The sequence below is a fragment of the Macadamia integrifolia genome, chromosome 9 (genome assembly GCF_013358625.1).
Source record: "Macadamia integrifolia cultivar HAES 741 chromosome 9, SCU_Mint_v3, whole genome shotgun sequence".
NCBI lineage: Eukaryota > Viridiplantae > Streptophyta > Magnoliopsida > Proteales > Proteaceae > Macadamia > Macadamia integrifolia.
In genome coordinates, this window is record NC_056565.1 from 27,966,688 (window position 1) to 27,993,392 (window position 26,705).

The 26,705-nt window shown below is 38.4% G+C and overlaps 1 protein-coding gene across 2 annotated transcripts; it reads right to left on the bottom strand.

Annotated features, from left to right (window-relative positions):
* Positions 1–1,800: 1,800 nt before the first annotated feature.
* On the bottom strand, positions 1,801–26,705 carry LOC122089991 (tetratricopeptide repeat protein 1-like). Of its 2 annotated transcripts, none has more exons than XM_042659796.1 (6): positions 26,410–26,705; positions 24,712–24,957; positions 21,979–22,158; positions 9,743–9,869; positions 6,069–6,182; positions 1,801–2,238 (listed from the first exon to the last, which is right to left on the bottom strand). In XM_042659796.1, exons 2-6 carry the CDS (start codon positions 24,925–24,927, stop codon positions 2,123–2,125), a joined length of 753 nt encoding a protein of 250 aa, XP_042515730.1. In that variant the 5' UTR covers positions 24,928–24,957; positions 26,410–26,705; the 3' UTR covers positions 1,801–2,122. The 2 variants fall into 2 exon arrangements, with proteins under 2 accessions (XP_042515730.1, XP_042515729.1); XM_042659795.1 differs by having other exon boundaries at positions 24,712–24,964; positions 26,410–26,703.

Sequence of the window (26,705 nt, forward strand, 5' to 3'; positions counted from 1 at the left end):
ATCGTACGGGACACGCGGGTCCACCTCCTTAGACGCATATGGTGTATAAGTCATGGGAAAGGGTACAAGCCAGTGCCTTCCTAATTGTCAGCTGTATATATGCATCTCTCCCAACAAAATCAACCAATCCTTTCAAGCATCTCATTCCTGTAACCAGGCTGGTGAGGCCACTGGAACTATTGCACTCTAGGTGACCACCGCAGTCACCAGTCCAGCTGAGCATTCCCTACACAATATAACCACCAATTCCAATGGATAAATCTCCCATGTTGCAATTGAATTCTAAAAGAATATCCCTGAATACAAAGCTCTCTTTTCCCATTGCCACTTGCAAAGAGTCACATACACTGACGCCGAGTAAGAGGAAGGAGCATCAGGCATAGTGTTGTGGTCAATTCCCATTTCTACCTCCAAACTTGGATATTTAGTCATTTTAGGAACTAAATCCTAATTTTATGTGATATTATATTATTTCCCTAAATTAAAACCTCCAAGTTGAAGGATAATTTTGGCAAAAGTTTATGTGCATGGCTGTAAGCGTTTGTGCCTTCAACCATTGATTGTCTCCCCCCTCCCCCCCAACCCCAAAACCTCATCCCATGGTGGAAGGCACGACCGTATCTGGGTTATCCACACCTGATAGTCTATAATTGTTACATATTTATTGCAACGAAGACCGAAGACACATACTTGCCCATCATTTTGAGCCTCAGAGGCCATAGAACAAATTGATCCAAAAGTTTCAAGCCTAGTAATGAAGATTTTCTCCAAAAGCTTAGGCTGGGTTTGGTAGTTATTCAATTCCAAAGACGATGTTTCATGTCAAAAACAGAATTTTCAGTTTCTATATCAAAATGCCTTTAAAAAAAATATATACGGTGCTTGATGAACCTGTTTCAGGAACGATTACCCTAGTTGTTCAGTTTTTTGGATTTGAAAACGAAATCGAAATATGACGGAACAAGATTTCATCATTCCATCATTTTGCGTTTCTAACGTTTTTTTCCCCTTCTCGCTCCAAATAAACAGAAAAACACTAAGTTGACACCAAACACTTTATTCCGTTTTTGTTCTCATAGAACAGAAAAATATCAAAACGTTTTTCTGAATTACTACCAAACGCAGCCTTAGGTCCAGATATGTTTTGACCCACCAGAGTGGATCTTTAGGGAGCGTCTCCTGCCCCATGAATGGTGGAAAGAGTTAAATTACATCTAAGCTGCCCCACGTTTGCAAAAACGACGTTTCAGGTTCCCTGAGTTTGAAAAATTAACTTTTCAGGTTCTCTTACACTTAATAATAGATTTTGTTCTAAATTAGATTTATTTTCAATTTCACCCTTATAAGCCACTGAAGGTAACTCAAACGCCCCCACATCACCCCATCCACCGTGATCGTCCCTCTTTTGCAATATCTCTTTTCCCACAACCTCCCACAACTGCAACTATACCGTTGAGCCACCGTCACCTCCAACAACCTTCATCGAACCCACCTTCACATCTCATTTTCCAACCATTTGGTGCCAACTTTTAGTGAGGGCAAGGATTGGATGGTGAGATCTATCATCAACGATTTTAAGGGAGCTTCAGTTTCAGGAGAGGGCAGGATGTTGTTACAAGGAGTAAGGCGGTGGTGGAGGTTGGGTACAAGGTTGGAAGTGGAATTGGAGGTGAAGGTAGGGTCGGGTTAAAGTGGGGTTCATGGACAAATTTGAAAATTTATTCATTTTGGAGTACCAAAGGTTCAAAACTAACAATATTTTATATTAATTAAGTCAAGCGAAATAACTGCTATATATTCTGGAAGAAGACATGGCAGGTTCAGCTTTGGTTCGATTCAAGAGATGCCGAAGGAGATCACCAATTCAAACAGGCATTCCTTCCAAGTACATACTCTGATTTTGAATCAAAACTACTTTATAGCAGCCCTACCGCTCACAGAAGACTCAGACTTTATAGACTTATACAAGCTCCCAGTTTCATATTCATGTTAACTCCGCAACACAGCATGCTCTCTTAATGAATCTATAATCATTTACCAATCTCATTCACAATATTTCTCACCCATTTCAATTTTCTTTCCCTTCTGAAATCATAAAACATCAAAAGACTCACGTGCAGTCCTATTTCTGGAATGAGATGGAATAGGATCCAGTGTTTGGATCTTTAACAGCTTTGAAGTCGTCAACGCTCATACCGAAGCGCCCTAATACAGAGTTCCCCATTTCTTTTAGCTTCCCTGCTCACAAAATACAGACAAGTTAATCAATTTCCATTTACTAAAGCAGTCTATTTAGGTCAACAAGCGTACAGCAAAATATACTCGGTACTCTGCAGACTAAAGAACACATTCAACTAGGCATGTTTGCGCTTCATATAAAAATGAAATGATATTGCATGTGTACCTAGAAAATTAGTCAATTTTATGCATAAAATGACTTAATATAATAACATTTAGATATCATACATTAATAATAAAGTAATAAAAGATTTAAGTTAGCCCACATATAGACAATGAAGGTATAGAAAGATGAGATGTTTACTTTGGGGGAGTTATGTGTTGAACAGTAAAGAGGCCAGGGATTATAATGGACTAAAATACAGTGTCATATGGTAGCTGCCATTCCTGAAGCATGATCACCAGTCTCTATTACTTGAAGGGCTGAACGACAACATCCTGACAACCAGACATAAAAATGAGAGAACCATTGTTGATGAGTTTGGGCTACAGAAAGTCTCCATCTCCTTCAGGCTCCAGCTCATCAACAGACCTTAAATGTTCGTCTGGTGTAGTAGGTGGTTGTTCCCCACTAGAAGCATATTTAGCACTTATTTTTGTCTATAACATGATGAGACCTAATCTAATAAAGGCAAAAGATTATCTATGAGAGACGGTGCATCCGAAACACCTTGTAGGTAGACGAAGGAAAACTAAACTACTACTAACATCAGAATGTTCAAGGGATTGAATCCCAACTAGTAGTACCTTGTAAAGTACTACACCAGACATGAAGAAAACCAAGACTTGAAAGTTATTTTCCCTATTTTTTTTTTTCCCATTTCAACCAGCAGGTTTGGACTTGGGGAAGCCACTACCACTTCTACACAGATTCATTTCAATTTAGGCTCACATAAGTAAATCTCTGCAGTAACTAACCAAGGAACTTGGCCAACAATTTTGGTCCTGGAATACATTCAGTCATACCCGGAAACAAAACCATGAAAACCAAGACCAGTGATGTGCTCTAGCAGCAAAGGATTAAGGAAGTGCATTACATTGTATTAGCCATAAAACAATTAAACAATTTTGTAATCACTTTTAATCTTAGTTTAAAGTAAGAGAAAAACATCGTAAATGTTTAAAAGATTCTTTTTCAGACAAAATAGCCAAAAGAAACAATAAATGAACAATATTTAAACCAACGAGTTTTCATGACTTGGCTGTCCTTACCAAATGGGGAAAATTTTTGGAAAGCTAAAAATGAATTCTACAAGGTCTTATCTGATCCTTATCTAGGCCAAGTCTTCTAAAAATGAATTCTACAAGGTCTTATCTGATCCTTATCTGGGCCAAGTCTTCTGGATCAGGATCAGGATCAGCAATACACCCGAAAAAACTTGCAAGCCCACGTCTCTGCTGTCAATAAACTAAGAAAAGCTGATACAACCATGAGTCAATACTAGTTTCATGCAGTCAATAAACCAAACAAAGCTAAGCCAACCAAGAGTCAATCCTGGCTTCAGCTAAGTGGGCTGCTGGCTGAGCCCAAGCATGCTCATTCAGCTGCACAAGCTTGGGGGCAGAAATAGGCCTCTTTTTTCTCACAAAATGAGATAGATTTTGTTCCTAACTATAGCAATGTTGAAATTCTTAGGTGTTCAGCTATGAGACACTGTAGCACAAAAAATCTTACAAAACCTTAAGCACTTATACAACAACAACAACAAATTCAGCTATGAGACACTATAGCACAAAAAATCTTACAAAACCTTAAGAACTTATACAACAACAACAACAAAAAACTTAGCCTTATCCCAATTCAATGGGGTTGGCTACATGGATCCATATAAACAAAATTGAAAAAATCCAAACAGGAGTGGAGGGGGTGGGGGGGAGAGATGAGAACATGAGAGATGAAAAAAAATATATGGGAGTAAGGGGGAAGAGGCACAGCCCAGAAGTTAGGAAAGTCTCAACTAAATGGGGTTGGCCACATGGATCCTTTCTCTCCAACAGGTTCCATCCAAGGTCATAGTGGGGACAAGACCAAGGCTATGCATGGCATTACTCACCACATTGTCTATGGTCATTTTAGACTTGCCCTAGCTCTTTTGGCTCCTTCAATCTGGATCCAATCACTCCTCCTTACTGGGGTGTCCTCATGCCTCCATAGGACATGACCATACCACCTCAAACAACTTTCATAAATCTTGTCGTTGATCAGGGCCACTCTCAAAACATATCCAATATGCGCATTCCATACTTTATCATTCCTAGTTTTACACGTACCCATCTCAAAATCCTCATCTCAGCTACACATAGTTTCTCGATATGACTCTTCTTGACTGCCCAACATTCTACCTCATACATCATAGTTGCACACACAACAGTCCTATAGAATTTTCTCTTAAGCTTTAAAGGGATGCGTGGATCACATAGGACTCCAGATGCAACTCTCCACTTCATCCATCCCATTTTAATTCTTTGTGAGATATCATCCTCTATGTCACCTTCTTTATTTATGGTAGACCCCAGGTATCTAAAACAATCACTTTGAGGAATATCTGTCCCCTCAATTCTCACTATATCATTATCCAACATAGAGCGGCTAAAGTTACAATTGACATACTCCGCTTCGATCTACTAATCTTAAGACCTCTTGTTTCCAATTTTGATTTCCAAAGCTCCAACTTAGTGCTAATCCTTGCATTAGTCTCATCCATTAGACAATGTCATCTACGAAGAGCATACACCAGGGGACCTCATCTAACATGCACTTGGTTAATTCATCCATGATAAGTGCAATCAAATAGGGGCTTAGAGTCGATCCTTGATGTAATCCAATTGTAATTGGGAATTCCTTGCCTTGACCTCCCACAAATCTCACTCTAGTCACCACACCTTCATATATATCTTTAATTATATCCACATATGTACTTGACACCTCTCTCTTTACTAGGACATGTTGGATTAAATCTCGAGGGACGGTCATATGCTTTTTTTAGGTCAATAAATATCATATGGAGATCCTTCTAGTGGGCTCTATAACTTTCTATGATTCTCCTCAATAGGTAGATAGCCTCTATTGTAGATCTAACTAGCATAAATCCAAATTGGTTTTTCGAAGTCTTAGTTTCTTTTCTTAGGCAGGCTTCAATAATTTTCTCCCATAGTTTCATAATATGACTCATTAGTTTTATGCTTCTATAGTTATTGCAGCTTTGAACATCTCCTTTATGTTTGTTTACCGGAACAACAATGCCTCTCCTCCAATCATCTGACATCTTCCTCGTGTTTATAATCTTGTTAAACAGCTTGGTCAACCAGGTAATGCCACATATTCCCAAGGTTTTGCACACTTCTATAGGGATCTCATATGGGCTGGTGTCTTGCATGTTTCATTCTTTCTTAAGCACTTAAGAAAGATCAAATATGACTTCTGATATATTTGAAATGCCTTCAAATAATAAATCAAGGACAGGATCCCTCAATCATGGGAGTGCAGTTCATATCCACTAATGCTCTAAACAAATATTTTTACTTCGTACAAAAATATCGTCACAATACATGGAAACAGAAATAAATAAATAAAATGTTGTCATATAAAATAAATATTTGCAAAATAATTATTCAAAAAGGGGTTAACAAAAGTGGAAAATATTGTTTTCCTCATCTCCCACCAACTAAAAAAAAATTACTAAAGACTAACTTATTAAAAAATAAACAAAGAAAATAATTTATTAAAAAAGAAAGACAATATTAAGAGAATACCCACCAAAAGAAAAAGAATTATGAATATCAATAACGCAGCAAAAAAATGCACAACAAAAACCATACTCAGAACTTACCAATCATCTCTTCCTTCATTTTTTCTCGCTTCTCTGCTGCCAAAGGCTCCAAGCGCCTTATGGCTCTTCTAGCTTGATCATTTGAAGGATCCAATTCCAAGATTTTTTTCATGTCTACAGTGACCAAAAAGAAAAAGGGAGGGGGGGGACATAAAAGTAAATATCATTACGACAATTGTACAAGAAATGACTCCCACATGCTGATGCAATATTGAAGACCTACTCACATAAGAGGAGGCTACATAATTCCATGATTTGAGGGATAGGCTAGCCCACGATTTCTTTTATGAGTTGCTGTTTATTACTTTGTTTTATTTTGTTTTGGTTCAGTTGGTTGAACCAAGGGTTCAGTTTAAGTTAAAGTCCAGGGTTCAATTTAAGTTGTTAGCTTTATTTCTTTTTACAATTAAATTCTTTCTTGCAACCATAGCCACTACCGATTGGGAATTTTCTATTTTCAAACCTTCCTAATTGGTGGTTAGCTTTCTTTCTATTTTGCACCTATAAAGGCAAGTCTTGGAGAGCTTTCTTCCCACAATTTTGATAATACAATGGTTGTTGCTGCAATTCTTCATGGAGAAAATTCTTCGGTTTGATCGAGAGAACGGGATTAGTGTGTGATCCAATCGACAAATTACAATGACAAGCCCAGGTGGATCGTCTTTGTTCTTGTTCTTATACTACTACTGATCTACAGTTCTTGGGGATCTTCTATTGTTAATCCCACTCACTGATAGGTAACATAATTCTCAGAAAATTCTTGTTTCTAATTCTGTTTTTCCTGAGTTTTTTTTGTGTTAACTTGCTCCCCAATCCAGTAACAAAGCTCCCCTTTTCTGGTTAGTTTTCCTCCCACCTAGAAGGGAATTCGATCCCAATTTCAGAGTGACCTGTGGATTTTCTGTTTTTCATCTTCTCCCATATTCGATCTTCTCTCAGTTTTAAGCGCTGTTTTAGCCCTGTTTTTTAAATCAGTAGGAAGGATTTTAAGTGTTGCTTGTGTATTATTTTTGTGGTACTAATTTAATACTCATTTCAACCCTACAATATGTATTCAATTTCTGATTTCTGATATCCTACCTATTCTGTTTCTGTCTTAACCTTATTCTGTCCTACAGTTTATATCCTTATTCCTAGCTACTGATTTGGACTCATAAATAGATTCAGACATCAGTGATTGTTACCCAACCTCATTCCCTCAGTTGACCTCAGTTACATATTCCTTTTGAGTCTCTGTTTTAACCTCAGTACCTAGGTTACCTTGAATCTGGATTTTCCCCTGATATAAGATCTTGTATTTTGGAACTGTTTTGAGTCTTTCTGATGCAGCAGAGCATTGGATTTAGGGCAACTTTGTAGTTGATTTCTTTGTTTATTTCTCTTTAGACTTGGAAATAGGACAATATTTAATTTATTCGATTCTATTTGTTTCAGAAGGTTGGGCACATGATTAGTTCTGGTTTCCTAGAATATTTTGTTCCCATTTTTGTTGGGTTTCTATTGTTATGCTAGTTAGTTTTCCAATGGAGAAAGACAGATTTGAGTTTCGAATTGAATGCAGAGCTCTGGGTGAAACCAATGGCTGCCCTGAGTTGTGTGAAACTCCCACTCCTTCCCTGGTCTTCTTCTGTTCTTTTCCCTCTCTTATCTTCTTCTCCTTTCTATTTCGTTTCTGAGCTTTCTATTGTTTATTTTTCATTACCTGGGAATACTCTGTTCTGGGCAGTACTTCCAGCCCTAGCTTTTGTCATCGATCTCTACTATTACTCTTCGGATCAATTGCAGATTGTGAGAAGACAATTCTGTATTAGAAGCAACTCCACCTACACATATTCGAGTCAAGATCTGATCTCCATTGGAAGTTTCTAACCAGAAATTCAAATCCTGGTTCTGTTATTGCGCCAGATTTGAGTTGCAGAAGTTCTTCATCTTGTGATTCCTGATCACTGTATGGAACACACATCAATCGGAGGTTGTCAATCTTGGAGTTATCGAACCCTTCCATCAGTTTCAGCCCGATTGAAGTTCCCAGAGGTGAGTTATCTTAGTTCAAAGCAAGTTCTTCCACCTCTTCTATCATATCATGAGGTTGAAGAAGAAGCCTCTTTTTCTTAATTCTTGATAAAGGCATAACTTCTGTTAAGCTTCATAAAGCCCCTCATGTCCATAAATTACATTTGTTTCATTTCCACTTCAGTTAATTCACAGATAAGCCCTCTTCTTCGATTTTAAGTTACTGTTTTACACCAGATTCCTTTAATCCCTCTCCAAAGGGTTCTAATTGTGCTGAGTTTACAAGATTGCCACTCAACCATTAAATTGGGTTGTCTATTATTCTCGTGGGCCCATAGGTGATCCAAATAGGGTGTCAGAACCCCAGATCCGCATCACTTTCAATTCAGTTCTACATTAAATGCTTTAACCACATGAAAATAACCCTTTGAAAAAAGAACTTAAAACGATTGTGCAATTGCAAGTTTATACAACTTGAAGACATGGTTTTGAGTAATTTCAGTATATAAAAGCTTTTCCAAGATTAACTTCAACTCATCATAACAATGTGTAACGCCCCGGCCCCATTAACCTTAGCAAATTATTGTCCTTTTTAGCCAATGAGCCTCAAGGCTTTAAAACGCATTGTGCCATGTTAAGGAAACTCTAGGCTATCAACTAGCCCAACAACCTCCCCCTAGGCGATGTGAGACTAAAGTTTGCACACCCTCATTGATCTCCCAAACCCCCTAATAATTGTCGTATTCTCGGTGGTGACACCTCACCAATCTACTAGGCGGGTTTGGTACATTTGTCGTATTCTTGGGTATCACATTCTCCCCCCTCTGGGCACCGTGTTCCCTCTGTGGCCCCACAAGTTGTCGGGGTCCGCTCTGATACCATATGTACCCAGCCCCATTAACCTTGGCACAGATGGTATCAGAGCAGACCCCGAAAACGTGTGGGGTCAAGCGAGGACGCGGGGGAAAATGTGACACTTAAGAATACGGCAAGTATAATGGACCCGCGTGGGAGATCGGTGAAGTGTCCCCCCTCAAGAATACGGAAAGTGCCAGGGGGTTTAGGAGATCGATGAAGGTGTGCAAACTTTAGTCCCAAATTACCTAGGAGAGATTGTTGGGCTAGTTGATAACCTCTAGCCACCTTAACATGGCACAACGGGTTTTAAGGCCTTCAGGCCTATGGGCTAAAGAGGACAATATTGTGCCAAGGTTAGTGGGCCCGAGGCGTTATACAATGCATGGGTGTTGTCAAGTTCTACTTTGAAAGGAAGACATTCTTGAAGAATTTCAAAACATTCAATAATTCAAGTAGTAGATTCATGAAAACTAGTTTCAGGATATTCAAAAGTGTTAAATGTAAATTTGTACATCTTTAATTTTTTTTTTCTAGGGAATGCTCTCTCCTCTTCCCTTTTTTCTTTTACATAGTATATTTTCCCATACAATTTTTTCTATCAACATAGAGCTTTCTATTGATCAAAGAAAAAATAATATTTCAAGAGATGAAAGTCACTCTACATATGCAACACACTACATCATGCAGTGGAGATACCGTAATTAGAGGAAAAGTAGCATCTTTTCCTTTTTCTGGTTAAAATTATGCATCTTGAATATTGCAGTGAATTTAAACTTAGCTAAATCATTGAAGTTCCAAACTACCTGCAATAGCCTCTTCAAAGTGCTCAAGCTTTTCGTGCCCCTCTGCCCTTCTAAGCAAAGCTTTCATGTATGAAGGATTTAGCTCCAATGCTTTTGTGCATTCCTTGATTGTTTCATCATATTTTCCCTGAATAATGGTAATTTCAAATTACAAAATCCAAAGAGTATCTAAAAAATAATAACATCAAATGCACACAAGGATAGTTAAAGTGTTTGATGCATAATCAAGGTTGAACTGGGTTGACCCTTCTGGCAATCTCGACCTAGATGAACCAGGTCCAACTGGATTTTTGGGTTCAGTAGGATCTTTTAGGATTTATTTAATTTAGGAAAGATTGAGTTATTTTATTTGGGAAGATATGTAATCTTTTATTTTTAGGTAGTTATTAGACAAATAAGGAATTACAAATTTGAGTTTTATTGTTTTCTATTTTGTGTTAGATTAGACCTTAGGGAGTAATTAGTAGATTTATTTCTATTTCAATTTTAGACTTTAATTAGGAAGTATTAATTTGGTTTCCTTATAAATAGGTTTGTAACCCTATTCATTGGGCCATGTTTTGAAGAATGATTTGAGTGAATTGTTTTGGTGCCAGTTAGGTGCAAACAATGGTCTTTTATTTCAATTTTTTCTTCTTCCATCTCCTTGCTTTCTGGTCTTATTTTCCCTTCCCCGTTCTGGAGGATACTTGCAAGCGCCCAGTTGTTGATATCGATTTCTAGTGATATTCTTCAGACTGGTTGGAGTTCGCATCCCTGTGAACCTCTTCCCCAAGCCCACAAGCATAAGTATGCTGGATAAATAAATTCTTAACAGAATCCACGAACTGGTTAGACATCAAAAATTTGTCTTGCTTATCCCATCCCCAACTGACTAGATGGTCCACCATTAGTATCAAGACCAGTAGTCCAAATGGTGGTACAAAAGAATTCGTAATGATTGTACACAAAAAGAGGTAGCACTTGATGTAGATCAAAGGTGGAAGAGAAGAAAGAACCAGCCAGCCCTTAGGCCCAGCTATTGCTCCACTCGTGGGCCAGAGTGAGGCCCACTACATGCTAAACAGTCCATGTGTGGGGGACATTTTAGTAGCTGTATTTAGTTTCTACTTTACATATGCCCCTCCCAGACGCTGCAGAAGCGGGAGCCTCGTGCACTGGGTTGCGCTTATTTTATTTAGTTTCTATTTTGATATAGATTTTTTCTATCTTGTAGTTACTAATTTAGAAACCGTTTCTATTTTTATAAGTAGCTACAAGTTAGATTCTATTTTGTATTTTATTTCTAATAAGAAAATCTCCTTTCCCATGCAAGGTGTTGTTCATCAATAAAAGTAGGGCATCCTACAGACTCCCCATGATTTGAGATTGAAAAAAATAGGCTTGCTGCCTTTGTGTGATGTCAGATCATAGTTAGCAAAAACAGGAACGATAAAAAAAGGGAAATGGACGGTACAGGTTTTAAACGTGTAGATTTCAAACAAATGGGACTAAAAAATGGTAGTATACTCGTATAAATTAAGGACTTATTATATGAATATCTGCATCTAGTGTTCAAAACAACTACAATATCTAACATTAATGCTTATACATCCCATGTCTCATTACAAGTTTTAAGACATATATCATTGAATATCATCCAACACCAATTCTAAATTCATACACCACACATGCCCAAAGTCTTATTGAGCAATGTGACCAGATTATGGTGTTGTTCATTGTTGTCAACATAGTTAACACTCTCGAAGTGATATATGTTCAATAAGAGTTAGGAGTCATCACTGTAGAAATATGTTCCAGCAAATACGTCAGTTTATAGCTCAATTTCAGGGCTCGTGAATTGAATTTGAGTTTAAGGTAATATCATGAGAAATATAGTCCATTGTGTTAGCTTCAAGTTGGTGAAAGAATCAGGTCGATCAGAGTTTGGAGGAGAGATATGTGGTCAATTAACTAGACATTATGTTAAAAAAATCAAGTCTTAAAAAACGCCATAAAAACGGGAACGTGTTTTAAACGTGTTTAGAACAGGAATGCTTGAAGTTTGCTGTTTTTTAAAGTATTTTTGGGAAGCATACAGTAAAATGTGTTTTAAACGGTAAAAAATGGAAACGGGTTTAAAACCCGTTTTAAACGTGTTTATGCTAACAGTGTGTCAGATACTGTTATGGTGAGAGACCTACCGATTGGTGATGATAGCCCGACTAGGCCATAAGTGAGAGGCCCGAGTCATATCCCTTCTTCTTCTACATTCTCTGAAATTCCAGCAAGGTGTTGAAGATATATCATGGTCTATTCCTGAAGATTGTGTTGCTATACAGTGTGTTCTTGAAGTGGAGTGTCACATCAAGGAAAGCTTGTTTGGAAGATCCATTCTCATTTAGTACCCTACGGTTGTAGGGGTTGGAATTTTTCTTGCTATAGCTTCCTTCCTGTAGCTTCCTTCCTTCATACCTATTGATCTGATCATCTGATCATTATGCTTCTCTGATGATTTGACATACTCTCAAGGGCCTTCCATCAACCAGATTTGTGCTCCATTTATTGAATAGATCGACAGTAGCAGTAAGCCTTTATTTTTAGGAGACTACTTTCTAATTTTTGTCCTTATAAGTTCCAACCTAACTATCCGTTGGGTGAGATATTTGGAGGGTTATCCCCATCACGTGGGTCCTATAACTTGTCCAAATCTGAAGGTGAGCTACGAAGTAGGATGTTAATCTTAATAGCTACTAAATCTGGCTTGACTACTATTTATAGTGATGTTGATTTGAAGCTCTTGAGGGCAGGCTAGGTGCAACAGTAAGGTTGATCCATTGCGATGGTCGTGGGTTCAAGTCAAGAAACAGCCTCTACGCAGAGCGGGGATAAGGCTGCATATATTATGATCTACCCAGAGCCTGCAGTGGCAGAAGAGATGCAAAGAAGTCACTTAATGGGCTTATTTTATTGGAAATAAGCCTAAGATTGAGTTATATATGTGTTGGGCCTTTGATCCCATGGGTTTTCTTTGTAATAAGCCACTTTAATGAGCGTAAAATATGGGTAGAAAGTAGGAAAATGCGATTTAATTCATTAGTTTAGTTAGAGTCCTGTTTTGAGTCTATTTTCTTTGTTGTCCTTCGATTTGTTTGCTCCTGGTTGATTGGTTGTGCTGGAGAATTTTGGAGAGTCCATGAAAACCAACTCCGAGTTCGAGGACATGAGCCTAAGACTTGAGAAGAGATGAAGTACGAGTTAGTGACGCAATACCTCCCTATATATATCCAACAAAGGCTCTTTCCCCCGTAAGATTCCCATCAGAATACGTTTATAGGTCTCTAAAAGACACCCACAGGTGACAAAAGTCTGAAACAATTGGTAGACCACTTGGCCACTCTTATGTGAAAATATGCGACGGAGCAACAAGAGAAGACACTTCCAACCAAAGCACAAGAACCTGAAGTTGAGGTTAGTGTGGAAGAAATTCCGGCCATTCCTAATGTTAAGAAAAAGCTAGTACTTGATGTTTCAATTAATAGAATTCATGAGGAAGAAGTCGAAAGCGACATGGTCGTAATGGTTGACAATGAGGTCAAGCCCAAGGAGATTGGCCCTACAACAACTATGATGAGTGTGAACAACCAAGAGGAAGATCCTACGGGGTTTGAGATTGAAGTAGTGGTTGAAGAAACCATTGAAGAGACTGTGAACGATAATGACAAAGAACTTAAGAAGCTTAAGTTTAAGTTTGAGAAGGTTGAAGATGCACTAGAAGATGACCCTATGGATACATCCGATGATGTTGAGGTTGCGCATGTGGAGTGATCATCCCATTGAAGTATTTTGAAGATCGTGCTCCTCACATTCAAGACTACATTCATGTCTTCGAAGAGTTTCCAGAGTTTTGCTATGGAGTGTAGCTTAACCTTCTTCACACCAAGGTGGTCGCTCTCATGTTCAAAACTTTAGGTTGAGTTTTTAAGTGGTGGAGAATTGATGCAGATAAGTCACTTAATGGGCTTATTTTATTGAAAATAAGCCTTAGGTTGGGTTATATATGTGTTGGGCCTTTGATCCCATAGGTTTTCTTTGTAATAAGCCACTTTAATGGGCCTAAAATATAGGTAAAAAGTGAAAAAACGAGATTTAATTCATTAGGTTAGTTAGAGACCTGTTTTAAGACGATTTTCTATAATTTCAGTTTTTTAGTCAGTTTAGGTTTCTCGATTAGTGAAGGATTGAGTTAGGCCTATCTCTTTTAGCGTTGAGTCAGTTTTGAGTCTTCTATATAAGTTTGTAAGGGGCTACAACATAGAACACGAATTTATTAATGAAATTGCAGCTTTGAGCTCCCAAAATTCTAAGAAATAATTCTTCAACAGCTAAGATAGCTATGGGTGAGAGACCCAGGCTGAGATAGCCATCCCAGCATCCCATTTCAATCTTTCTTCTTTTATTATTTATTCTTTCATCTTCTTCATCCAACAACAAGTAAGTATTGTTCTTCAAGTTTTTCTTGAATTTCTTCAAGTCATCTAAGAGAGTGGATGTCACATGTTTTTCCGAATTAAGCAATTCAGCCATCCGATCGAACTCAAATTGTGACCAGGCATTCAAGAACCCTAGTTTGGAGATCAATTCAATCTGATGGCTTGATTTTGAGATATTTGCAATATACCGATTCTACCCTTCCTTTCTCAAGATCTGGAAAAAGTTATTGTTTTGTTACTTCCATTTGTTGATTCAAGTTAACTCCTTAAATTTACTAAAGATCCTAACTGGGATTAGATCACTTGTGATTCGATCTTACATTACGAAGCCTCGTGCAATGGGTATGCCCTTGGTTGATTTAAAGCTTTTGTCCATTGGATTATCTTGGGCTTGATATATGTTATTCCCTTTTATTGAGTGGATGACATTTTGCTAATTTGGTGGTGAGTCACTGTGATGTGAAGCTAAGCTAGGTTACTAATTCTGAAACTTAGTTAATATTTTGGTAATGTATCTCTCCATCCTACCATCGGATTGAGATCAACTTTTGGGGTATTGAAGACCCTAGGGAGACCTATTACTACAATTAGTTCAGGGTGAAGTAGATGCACACCCATGGACTGATCCAAATCCATCTGGGTATCCAGTCAGAGATGAACCGAATCCAATTTGGGTCTTTAATCAGTAAGATCTTTTAGGATTTTATTTTTATTCTCCTGCAATCTTTTATTTTGGTAATTTAGGTAGGTGATAGCTGTTAGGATTTAGTTTCCAATTAATTCGGGTTTCCAAATTAGAGTAGGTTTCCTTTCATCCGATTGAGTAATTAGAGAATAGAATAATGAATTAAGTTTGAATGTTTGAGAGCCTTGGGGCTGTGTGTACGATCCTCCTTTCTTCCCCCTTTTCTTAGTGCGATTTCTCCCTCTCCCCTGCAACTCTGAGTTTACCTCAGGGATTCTTCCCTACCCCTACTGGCCCTCCATCACAGGGCTGATTGGACTTGTAAACTGGGATTAATTTTGATGTTCAACCTGCTGGTTTTGTGAGCCCTCCGATTTCGTGGGTAGAATCCTAACTTCTATAATAATGTTAGATCATATGCACCAGCACTATTACATAAAGAGGTGAACAAAAGTGATGTAGATCCAAAGTTCACAAAGTGGTACATTCATAGGAGGAAGAGACAGCCAGCAGCAGCCAATTTAAAAGCCCCATAGAGCCACAGCAGTTTAAGTCATTTATATTTTAAGTTTTAGGCCCAATTTATCAGCTAGGTCTGGGTCCATTAAGGCCCTTTACTATATGTCTTGCATAGGAAGTTTTAAGTAGGATCATTATTATTTTACTTCTACTTTTAGTCGATGCTGTTATAACCATAGTTTAAAGTATCAGTACATATCGTACCGTATTGGTCGATACGTAATGGTATCGGCCCTTACTGATACGATACTAACGATACACTACATGAAAATTTTAAAATCCTTTTGTATCGATACGTATCGTATGATACATACCAATACGCACCGATATACCATTGATACACACCGATACATATCGATACTCTATGGAAAATAAAAAAAATCGAGGTGAAATGTACGTTTTAGTATGTATCGGTGCATATCGATCAATACATACCGATACGATATGTACCGATACGGTGCGCTACGGTCATATAATGGCCAAGAGGGTTCATTTGTCAGAAAAACATGATTTTTTTTAGGGGGTTTGTTCCAAAGTTGCTACCAGCCAATCAAGGTTGAGAATAAAGATTTTACATTTATGAGACAACTAGAAACCTTAGATTCTTAATGCAATACTTTCAATTTAGTGTTTATGCATAATACATGTTATATATAGCTTTTTTTTTTTTAAATGTAATGCAAAAGTGTATAAAAAAGCGTTTTCTATCCATGTATATGTATATCTTTAGCGTTTTTTAATGTATCTCCAATGCAAGACGATACCCTCCAATACATATCTTAATTTTGGCCGACCGATACGAAAACCGATACCGATACTTTAAACCTTGGTTATAACCACATATAGTTTTCTATGCTAGAATGTTTCAATTTCTGTAACGGAGACTACTTTATTATTCAGAAAGAAGGGCTGAATGGAGGCCATGATTTTGCTGTTGAGAAGTTTTGTTGCTACGGCAACCTGTGTGAAACAGGAGCTGTGAGATACAATACTGATTCGGGTGTGAAGCTGGACCATCAGTGAGAAGCTGGTTGGTGAATGAGAGAGAAACCCTAGTTATCCTCCTTTTCTTCCATCTTGTTTGTTCCAATCTTGCCTAAGGTTTCAGGTAAGTTTCTTTCAAGTTATTTCACTATAGTCGTTGTTACTGCCTTGCTGTATTGCTAGTCTTCATCACCATCCCACCGTTGATTCTGAGGTTGAACTTCGGTTGAAGAATCTAACCAGAACAGCAGTGCCTTGGTTACTGATTTTTCCTGTTCTGTGTTAGGCTATCATTCCAGCAACATCTAACCTTCAAATCAGGTTGTCAATTTGGAGATTTGATCAAGACCATAATAGGAGGACTCGACTGGAGTTTGGTGGATATCTATCTTGTGGTTTGTTAGATACTTCTAGCTTCTAAACCTGATTATTAGTTGCTAATCTCATCAACTGTTGACCTGAGATATGGAGCCATTGGAATGGTTTGTGTTCTATATATGGTGGACTACTCATGGAATACTGTTTACATTTCAAGTTTCATGTTGCTCTAATCTTTGAATGCTGAGATAGAATAATGTTACTAAATCTGAGTACTAGTTTCTATTTTGGTTTTGTGCTAACAACTTGGGATCCGACCGTTGGGTCTACATCTTGTTTTGGGGGTCTGATGTACTACCGATTACAACTATTTGGGATGATTCTGGTGCTATTCTAAACCCATTATTGGTAGTTCTAAGTGTTGATGGCTTGCTGGTCGTGATTCATAAGTCCGTTGTGAGTGGGATAGTAATCCTAGTTGTTGGATTACTACTTCATTATTTTGGAATCAGGGCCTAGGAACAGAAGACGAAGTCGACGGTTGCTGAATTCTCCTTCCCACTGAAGGATGATTGTGCAGATCTGATTTGGCATACTACCAAACTCATGGACGAGATGTCAATTCTTGTTTAAGATTTCTCTGCCAATCCTGATCCCTTCACAGGTTCTGAGATCTTTTATTGACCACTTCCTAACCTAAACTATTAGGTGTCCTTGGACTCCATTAAAAAGACCAAATGAGAAAGTTCTGTACCTCCATAACCTCACAGCATCTGGATCCCAGAAAGTTACCTCCAAATTAACCAGTCTCTCTAATAACGGGATCCAGCCTCCAATTCCTAATGCAGAGAGTTCAATGCATAAGTGGTTCCACACTCTAGCCCTCCCTCCATTCATAAAGGTCCCTTACCGAGCCTGATGTAGATACACATGCTGGATTACATTATAGAAGAAGGAAGAAAGCTGCCAGCATCATCCCAGCTTTAGGCTGATCGAGCCAGCCCAAAACTGGCCCAATTTTGTCCAGTCCTGCCCTCTACAGTAGGGCCATTGAACCAGCTATTCTATGCTTATTTCCTGCAGTATTTTAGTCTTCATTTGATGCCTTTTAGAAGGATCCCATGCATGAAAACAAGACTACAGACTCAGAGGCTCCCATTGACCCAGCGGTTACCGTTCAAGGGGAGCAGGAGGCTCCCATTCAGGGGAAGAAACAGATCCAGCAGAAAACATAAGATGATCCAGTGATAAAGGTATTCTCTTGCAAAAAAAGGAGGACTGAAACTACCATTGCTACTTCATTGCTTCCTGATCCTGAGTCTTCTCTCCTAGGTATAACCTTTCCTCTTACTTTTGATCAGTCTTTTGATGTTCCTATTGCTCATAGAAAAGGTAATAGGACTTGTACCCAGCATCCAATTTCCAACTTGGTGTCATACAATGCTCTTTCCCCATCATATCATGCATTTTTATCTTCCTTGTCCTCTGTTCCTATTCGTAAGACCTGGCAGGAAGCAAATGCAGAACCTAAGTGGAAGGAGGCAATGAATGAGGAGATGAGAGCTCTTCACGAGAATAACACATGGGATCTGGTTGTTCTTCCCCTACAAAAGCAACCAGTCGGCTACAAATGGGTGTTCATGGTCAAACATAATGTTGAATGGGACTGTGGATAGATATAAGGCAAGACTGGTGGTAAATGGCTTTACTCAGACTTATGGAATCGACTACCAAGAGACTTTTACCCCTGTGATATTGTTCGTGTTATCATCTCCTGTGCAGTGAATCAAGGATGGGAGTTACAACAACTAGAGGTAAAAAACGCCTTTCTTCGTGGAGAGTTGACTGAAGAAGTGTATATGGACATTCCACCAGGATACTCTAGTCCAAAAACATAAGGCAAGGTATGTAGACTGAAAAGAGAGCTCTGAATGGATTAAAGAAATCTCCCAGGGTGTGGTATGGTCACTTTCACAAGGCCATGATACCAGTTGGCTTTACTCAGAGTAATGCTGATCATAAAAGGGTGGGTGATCAGATCACGGTGCTAATAGTATACGTGGATGATATTTTTGTTACTGGCAATGATAAAGATGAAATCTCTAAACTCAAAGCCTATCTTGGTAAGGAGTTTCAGATCAAGGACCTAGAAGGTTGAAATACTTTCTTGGTATTATTAAAGTGATACATTCAACCAAGGGTATTGTTCTCTCTCAAAGAAAGTATACCTTGGACCTCCTCTCAGAGACTGGTATGTTACCCCTGGATACTCCTGTTGAGGCTAACTCTCATCTTAGAAGTAAGAAGGTAAACCAGTTAGTAAAAGTCAATATCATAGGCTGGTTGGAAGACTCATATATCTATCCCACACAAGACCAGACATAGCTCATGCAGTAAGTTTGGTGAGTCAGTACATGCATGATCCCTATTCCTCACATATGAATGTTGTGAACCGGATCCTTAGGTACTTGAAGACTGCACCAGGAAACGGTATTTTATTCTCTCCTACAGATCACATGAGGATTGAGGCATACATTGATGCTGATTGGGCAGGTTCTCTAAATGATCGTCGCTCTACTACTGGCTACTGTACATTTGTTGGTGGCAACTTGGTTACGTGGCGCAGTAAGAAGCAATCAATTGTGGCTAGATCAAGTACAGAGGTTGAGTTTCGAGCTATGACACATGGGATTTGTGAGTTACTTTGGTTGTAGAGTCTCCTTCATAACTTGGGAGTGTCCATCCAGGTGGTGATGTTACTATATTACGATAATACGTCAGCCATCAACATTGCACACAACCCTGTTCAGCATGACCATACCAAGCATGTCGAAATCGATAGGCAATTCATCAAGGAAAAGTTAGAGTAAGGACTTATCTATATTCCTTTGTACGAAGTGAAGATCAGTTAGCAAATGTTCCCACAAAGGGACTTAGTAGTAAATTTTTTTTTTTCTTTTTTTTTGTCTAAGTTGGGTATGTGTGATATCCATGTACAAACTTGAGGGAGAGTGTTGAATAATGCATTATTATAATAATAGGTTTTAGGGGTTACATTCAAACAGACCCTTAAGACCTTAGGGACTACTTAGACTACTGCAAGGACTACTACTTATACTACTACAAGGACTACTTATTTTGCTATAAATAGAGGAGGACTGCGCACGTTGAGGCACAAGTCCATATTCCACAATTGTTCAGTTTCCTTTTTGGGTTTCTTTCTATTCTGGGTTCCTAACCTCTACCATTCAAAGAGGTATTGTTGTAACATTTAACACTTTAAGAATTACTGAAATTTACAGCCATTTTTGCTCTGATTCCAGAGAGAGGATGCTTCAACAGCTGATATGGTTGTGGGTGAGACACCTAGGACTGAGAAAGTCCATCCCACCCACATCTCCCATCTTGTTTTTATTTCTCTTTATTCTGCTGCTGTGAGAGAGTGTTTGAGAGACTATTACAGCATACTTGAAGCCTTGAAGACCATCTCACATTGAAGCTTTGAAGAACAACCAAGAGAGAATATCGATACCAGCAACTGTCAGGGTTTTGGCCTAGATCGACTTCCTCAAGAACTCCCAATCTAAAAGCCAGCTTTCGAAGCCTTTTTAGGGGTTTGTTGAGGACACCAAGGAAGTCACTCGACCAGGTTTCCAGGGCCGTCTGAGGTCCCTCCAATCAACTGCCGTTTATCTCACATAGTGCCAGCGGAACCCTATTTCTGCCCAGGTTTGCTGCTGGTTGTTTCTGTTTGCCTTCTGATCTGATTACAGACATTATTTGATGACTATTTGGAGACATCAGAAGTCATACTCGAACCAGGTTTGAGGTCCTTTTGAGTTGTGACTAATGAGTTCCTGATTTTCTATTTCTCTTTCAGTTTATTTATCCCAGATCTGAGATTTGAGTGTGTGTGTGTGTGTTATTTGGCTTGGAGTTTGTTATTAACTGGGATTATTTACTTAGTGAACTACCTTACATCAAAGCCTGCTTGTCATGATAAATTGGAAACAGCTCTGTATATGGCCTTTTTAATTCTAAACTGTGTCAAATTGTGGTATGTGTACAGAGACTCTCATTTGGTAGACACAACAGATTTGATGCAGATAAATCAGAAAAGTGGATTGCATATGTGTTGGTCCCTTGGTCAAGGGGTTTTCATTATAATGGGCCACTTTAATGGGTCTAAAATATGGGTAAGAGTTACAAATTTGAGATTAAAGTTAATTAAGTTGGGATCTTGGAGTTTGTTTTCTTTTAAATTTTGTTACAATTTTTTTAGAGGGGAAATGAACACTCCCTGGTCACACAGCCCCTATACCCGATACAGAGGGTGGCAAAGTGACACTCCCACCCCTGTGAAACCCAAGAAAAACCCCCTATTGATGCCCATGTGTGACTCCTCATTAGCCCCTGCTCTCGTACAAGGGCCACACCTGGTAGCATTCTTTTCCCCTTTTTTTGATTAGCTTAGCTGAATAATGTGAGATGTTAGTTTTCCAGCTTAATCTCAAACTCCTAGTAGTGGTACTTAAGTAAAATAAGTTGCAGTTGTTTTATTATTTTCTTCTGGATTAGGCTATCTGTAAACAGTCCCTACACTATTGTACTATGGGTTAGCAAGCTCTATAAATACATGCAAGGGCCAATGGCCTCCCCCTCGATTTGAGAAGTAATATATTTCAGTTTTTCTGAAATATTGATATCGTGGATACAATAGTTGCTTGGGGTGATTCTCATGTGTACTTGGTGGATTCCAAGCGAAGCCTACCTTAGTAGAAGAGTGGATTCATGCCCTGTTCTATCAATTTTTCGGTTTTCCTATTTAATTTCTTGCAGTCCCAGATCTAGTTTTATATTTTGTTCCACTAGTTCCATATCCTATATTCTTTGTTCTACGATCCTATTTGTACTTGACTCTTGCTGGATTTTTCTGGTTCAGAATTAGTCTACATTAGGTTTCATCATTTGCACTACTAGGACCTAAATTATTGGTATGGCAGTCCAAAGCAACTCAAGACTGCATATACAGCTTTCTTCCCATAAATTGTAGACCTGATTTTTGGCTTGTAGCTTGTAAAGCGGCTTTTACATCATTAATTCAACTACTACAATTTATAAATTAGCACACTGCAATGAAGGATTATATCAATTTACATCAACTCATCTGAAAGTTCATTTCAAAGAAATGGAAAGAAGCAGAAAGCTCCAAGATAAGAGTTCTCTTATTTTGTGTAAACATGTTAAGAAAGACATACCATTTTTGAGAAACAAACAGCACGGTTTGCATGACACATAGAACGTAACTCTATGGCTGAAGGTATCTCAGCAGCCAGTTGTAATGCAAGTTCATACTTTGACAATGCATCTTCATACTGCCCAGACCCAAAAAGTTGATTCCCTTCAGCCTTCACATCATTGGCTTGAGATAAAGCTCTCTGCTCAAAAAGAAAACAGAAGACTATCAATTACCTAGATTAACTGATTTTAAGAAAGCTCCAGGAAATACATCTGATGAAACAACAGCGAAAGTTTACACTCCACAATACTCCCTCCATCCCACAAAAATATGAAGCTATTTTAGGTTTACCATCATGCTCCTCATTTAATCATCTACACAGTTATTTATGATCCTAATGTAGATCTACTAAGAAGAAAGAGAAGAAAGGTCCAGCTAGCCCACTGAGCCCAACCCAAACAGCCAGTCAGCCAGACCTTAGGCCCATCTTTTGGTCCAATTTCGTGGGCCAAGTTTAGGCCCAGCCCACCACTACATCTGTTCATGCCTTGCATGGGGGACATTTAGAAGATCATCTTATTTGTGTCTATTTTAATTGATATATGTAAGGAGTAAGTTACTACTACATATTAGTTTATATTTTATGGTAGATTTCAATCTATTGTAATCAAGTAGGACTCATTTATAAAGTCCACCTACTACTTTATGTAGTTTCTACTTCTCAGTTGCCATTGTAGAAGTAGTTCCTATTTTGTAATGTTTCTAGAAGTTAGATCTTAGATTAGGATTAGTGTCTATTTTGAGATTGTACTTGTTGGGGGCTGCCTTCTCCACACAAGGAGCATCCCTAGTTACTATTATTAATAAAAAGAGGGGTTGCATACTACAACCCACGATTTGAAGATCGAAAAAAAAAAAGAACTTGGCTTGAGCCTGGTTATTGAGAGAGACAGTGGTGAGGGGTGAGCAGGGTTTCAAAAATTGATGAATCAGATCAAGAATCAGCCGATTCGTATCGGAATCAGCATACCCAATCCCAATTTCTTCCATTCCGAATTGGAACATTCACACCAAGATTCCCCTGAATCAGTCGGTTTTTATATCAAATGGCCAATTCTAGGGTCTTGGACCGATTCTGGCCAATTCCAATCCAATCTGAATCGGAACCGATGCTTTCACCGCTTCCTGTTTTTAAAATCCTGGGGTCAGAGACCGTACCAGTTGGTGAGATCCCCTCTTCCCTTCTATTTTCTTCTACTTCGTCCATGTTTTCTTTTTCTGGTTCTGAATTGAGTCCTACACATACCATTACTCGGGAGATGTTTGCTTTCCATTATCATTGCTTGAGGACTGTTGATATGATCATTCACTGTGGCACATGTTCCTTTTACATCTGAGATTGATTTTTTTTTTTTTTTTTTTTTTTTTTACTCTGAAGTCTTGATAGTACAGTATCTAGCCATTAGATTGGAGTGGAATTTTGAGGATTTGACGGGCTGTTCCAGCACCACCATCAACCTGAAGCCCTCTGCCACATCAGACCCTCTGATAGTAAGACATCTATAAATTCTATTTTTCTGTTTTAGTTTCTATTCTGTGAGTTGCTGATTTTGTGAAAATCTGACCATCAATTTAATGGGAGGGGGTTAGATATAATGATCTACATGTTTTGATGAGGAATTGGTGGTAATTTGGGGATGAACTGCTGCGTTGACGTGTAGATATTGTCATATTGATTAGTTTCTAATTCTGAAACCTTTGTTACTATTTCAGTAACTCTATAATATCTCCACATGGAATGGAGACATACTTTGAAAGGTTGAAGGACTAGAGGAAACCTAGTTATATTATTAATTTGGTACTGATCCGAGTACTAGTTTGGGGAATATCACAGACCTTGGTCTGCTGGAACTGCACCTCTATGATTCTGTTGTGGATAGGACTCTGAATTCTACGACTATGTTAGATCAAATCCACCAGATCCCTTATCAGATCGTACCTTATATTATGTGAGCCAAATGAGTGGAGGCATTATTGGAAATAAGGTTTGAATTAGTGGGTAATCAACGCATTAAACAACCTCTAATGTGAGGTTTTTTCAAATAAGATGGTCTTTGTGGGACAGGAGTAATAAACAAGGGGGAAATTTTAAAGCAAAGTTAGGACTTCATCTCTAAACAACATAATCAAGAAAATGCTTGTAAGTCGTCACAGGCCACTAGAAGGATAATAAAAGATCCTAAATGATCCCAAGACAGTTAATGCAGTCCATATTCCTTAGAAGCCAGTTAGAAACATGAAGATATGCAAACAATGACATCGCCATTCTTAGCATTAGAGTGGTCAATTTTAAATAGCATTTCCTATGAGGTCCACATTTTGGTTCTAACACATGAATTCCAATACAAACCTAGGATTTACAGGTGACATTTATTTGACCTAAAACCTAGGATTTATCCATTATCTAATGGAAAGATGCATTTCGACTATCACTATATCCTCAGTTTATATCCACTTACATTATTAAGGTTTGAGCTGAGGGTTATCTGAATATCTCATACCACAGTCCACCATACTATCTGTGGCAAGGACTCCACGCCATTCATTTTGTGATAGTAAAACAATCATTTCAATTATTATAGAAGGATTTCCCTTTCGGTCAGAAAAAAAAGAAAAGTCCGTAATTTGTACATCTAAGATCAAATGTATCAAAGATTAAACTTTACAGAAGGAGAATCATTCAAATAGGCACCTGTTGCAACTGCTCATCAGTCAAGGCATCTTTGTAAGAGTCATCTTTAGGAGGCGCAGGTTGTTCTTCGGTTTCTCCATCACCTTCGCCTTCACTCGCTGTTTCAAAGCCTTCCGCTTCCCTACCAGTTGCCTCTTCAGTAGCATCAATGGAAACCTCTGGAGCAGTTCTGTTATTTACTTGATTGTTTTGGCTTTCCTCTTCAATGACCACCATTTCCTTCTAATCGAAGCTCAACTAAGATCTCTGGATTCTAATAAACGATTCAAATTAAAGAACAAGAAAGGCTTTCTCAGAGGCAAGAAAGTGAAATTACAGTTAAATGAAGATCTAAAATTATAAAAACAACCATGTGTGTATATAATATATATATATATATAATTAGTAAGTTCAGGAACAGATACATTCAGCAACTAAACAGACTATACTGCAACAATTAAAGAGCAACCCAGTGCACGAGGCTCCTACTACTACAAGGTCTGGGAGGGGCAAATGTACGCAGCCTTACCCTCTACTTTGCAATAGTGTAGCTTAACCATTCGCCATGAGCTCGCCAAATCTTGTTAGTAAGTTCAGGAACGGATAAATTCGGCAACTAAACAGACTATACGGCAACAATAATTATCAAAAATCAGGCACAATAAAACCCCGTCCACCAATGATACGATACATGTTTAATACGATTGCTCTGTAAAAATCCGGAAACAAAAGTACGGGTTTATTCTAGTATTAAGAATGATCTAAAACTGATTGTTTGCAACTAAATTCTAATCTCTCATTCTTTCATCAACACTTAAATCCAATCTAGATTTCTGATTTGAAATCATTTCACATTCTTCTGAATTTACATTCAAAAGTATGCTGGCATGCCCTTCCAATGCCATTATCCTTATTCTTAACAAACAATGTTATTCGCACACTATGAGCATCAAACACATAAATTCCCCCCTCTAATGTCCTTTCACCTGGTACCCAATAGTGTTGTTCCTTTTCGTGGTTGCCATCTTAATGAATTGGAACTGCAAGTACTAGTTGAGATCTACTAAGGTAAATTGGCATCAGTTCAACATACCATGTGATTTAAGAAGTATTCTATAATTCTCTAATCCATTCAACATAATTCAAGTGGTTGCCATCTTAATGAATTGGAACTGCAAGTACTAGTTGAGATCTACTAAGGTAACTTGGCATCAGTTCAAAATACCACGTGATTTAAGGAGTATTCTATAATTCTCTAATCCATTCAACATAATTCAACTAGGGGTCTAATCCGTCACAATTTCATGAAATAAATTGCAACTCAACAATTATTTAAAAAAAAAAAAAAAAAAAAAATCAGTCCGGATCACTCTCATAACTGTTGCACATGTCATCTCTAGAGTTCAGTCTAGACCATAATTCAGAAAGAATTCGAAGAACAAAGTCAAAAAAGATTTTGGAGTTGAAAGGATTCACCCAGAATTCACATAGTTGGGATCAAGCTAAGCCTCTTTCAAACAATAACAAAGAGTGAATTCATTTTCGTTTCTCTTCTCCTGTGCAAATCATGACTCTCTCCCATTCCTCTCGGTCAAGGAAAAAAAGAAGTCCCTGTTTTTTCCTTTGCTAATCCCCAACTTGATTGCTTTATTTAACAATGATGGGAGAATTTTTTAAAGAGAGAGAGAGATGCATCGATTTCACTCAGAAAAAACTTACAGATAAGAGTCGATTCGCTGGCCAAACGGTAGAAGGATAAGAAGAAAGAACGGAGATGGCGCCCTCCCGCCGCTTGCAATCGCCCTCGGTTGGGTTTTCAACAACAGATAGAAAGAGGAAGGGATCAGGGGTATTGATGTTCTAGCTATCGCCCTTGGTCGTCGGTGGCCGGCCGCCGGGAAGGGAAACGGGAAAAGATGGGGCAAGGCTTCCACAGTTCCACTCCCTGATTTGGTTTTCTGAGACGAGGGTAAATGATTACGGGGATTTTGGGTTTTTGAGTTTTGATTCTGACC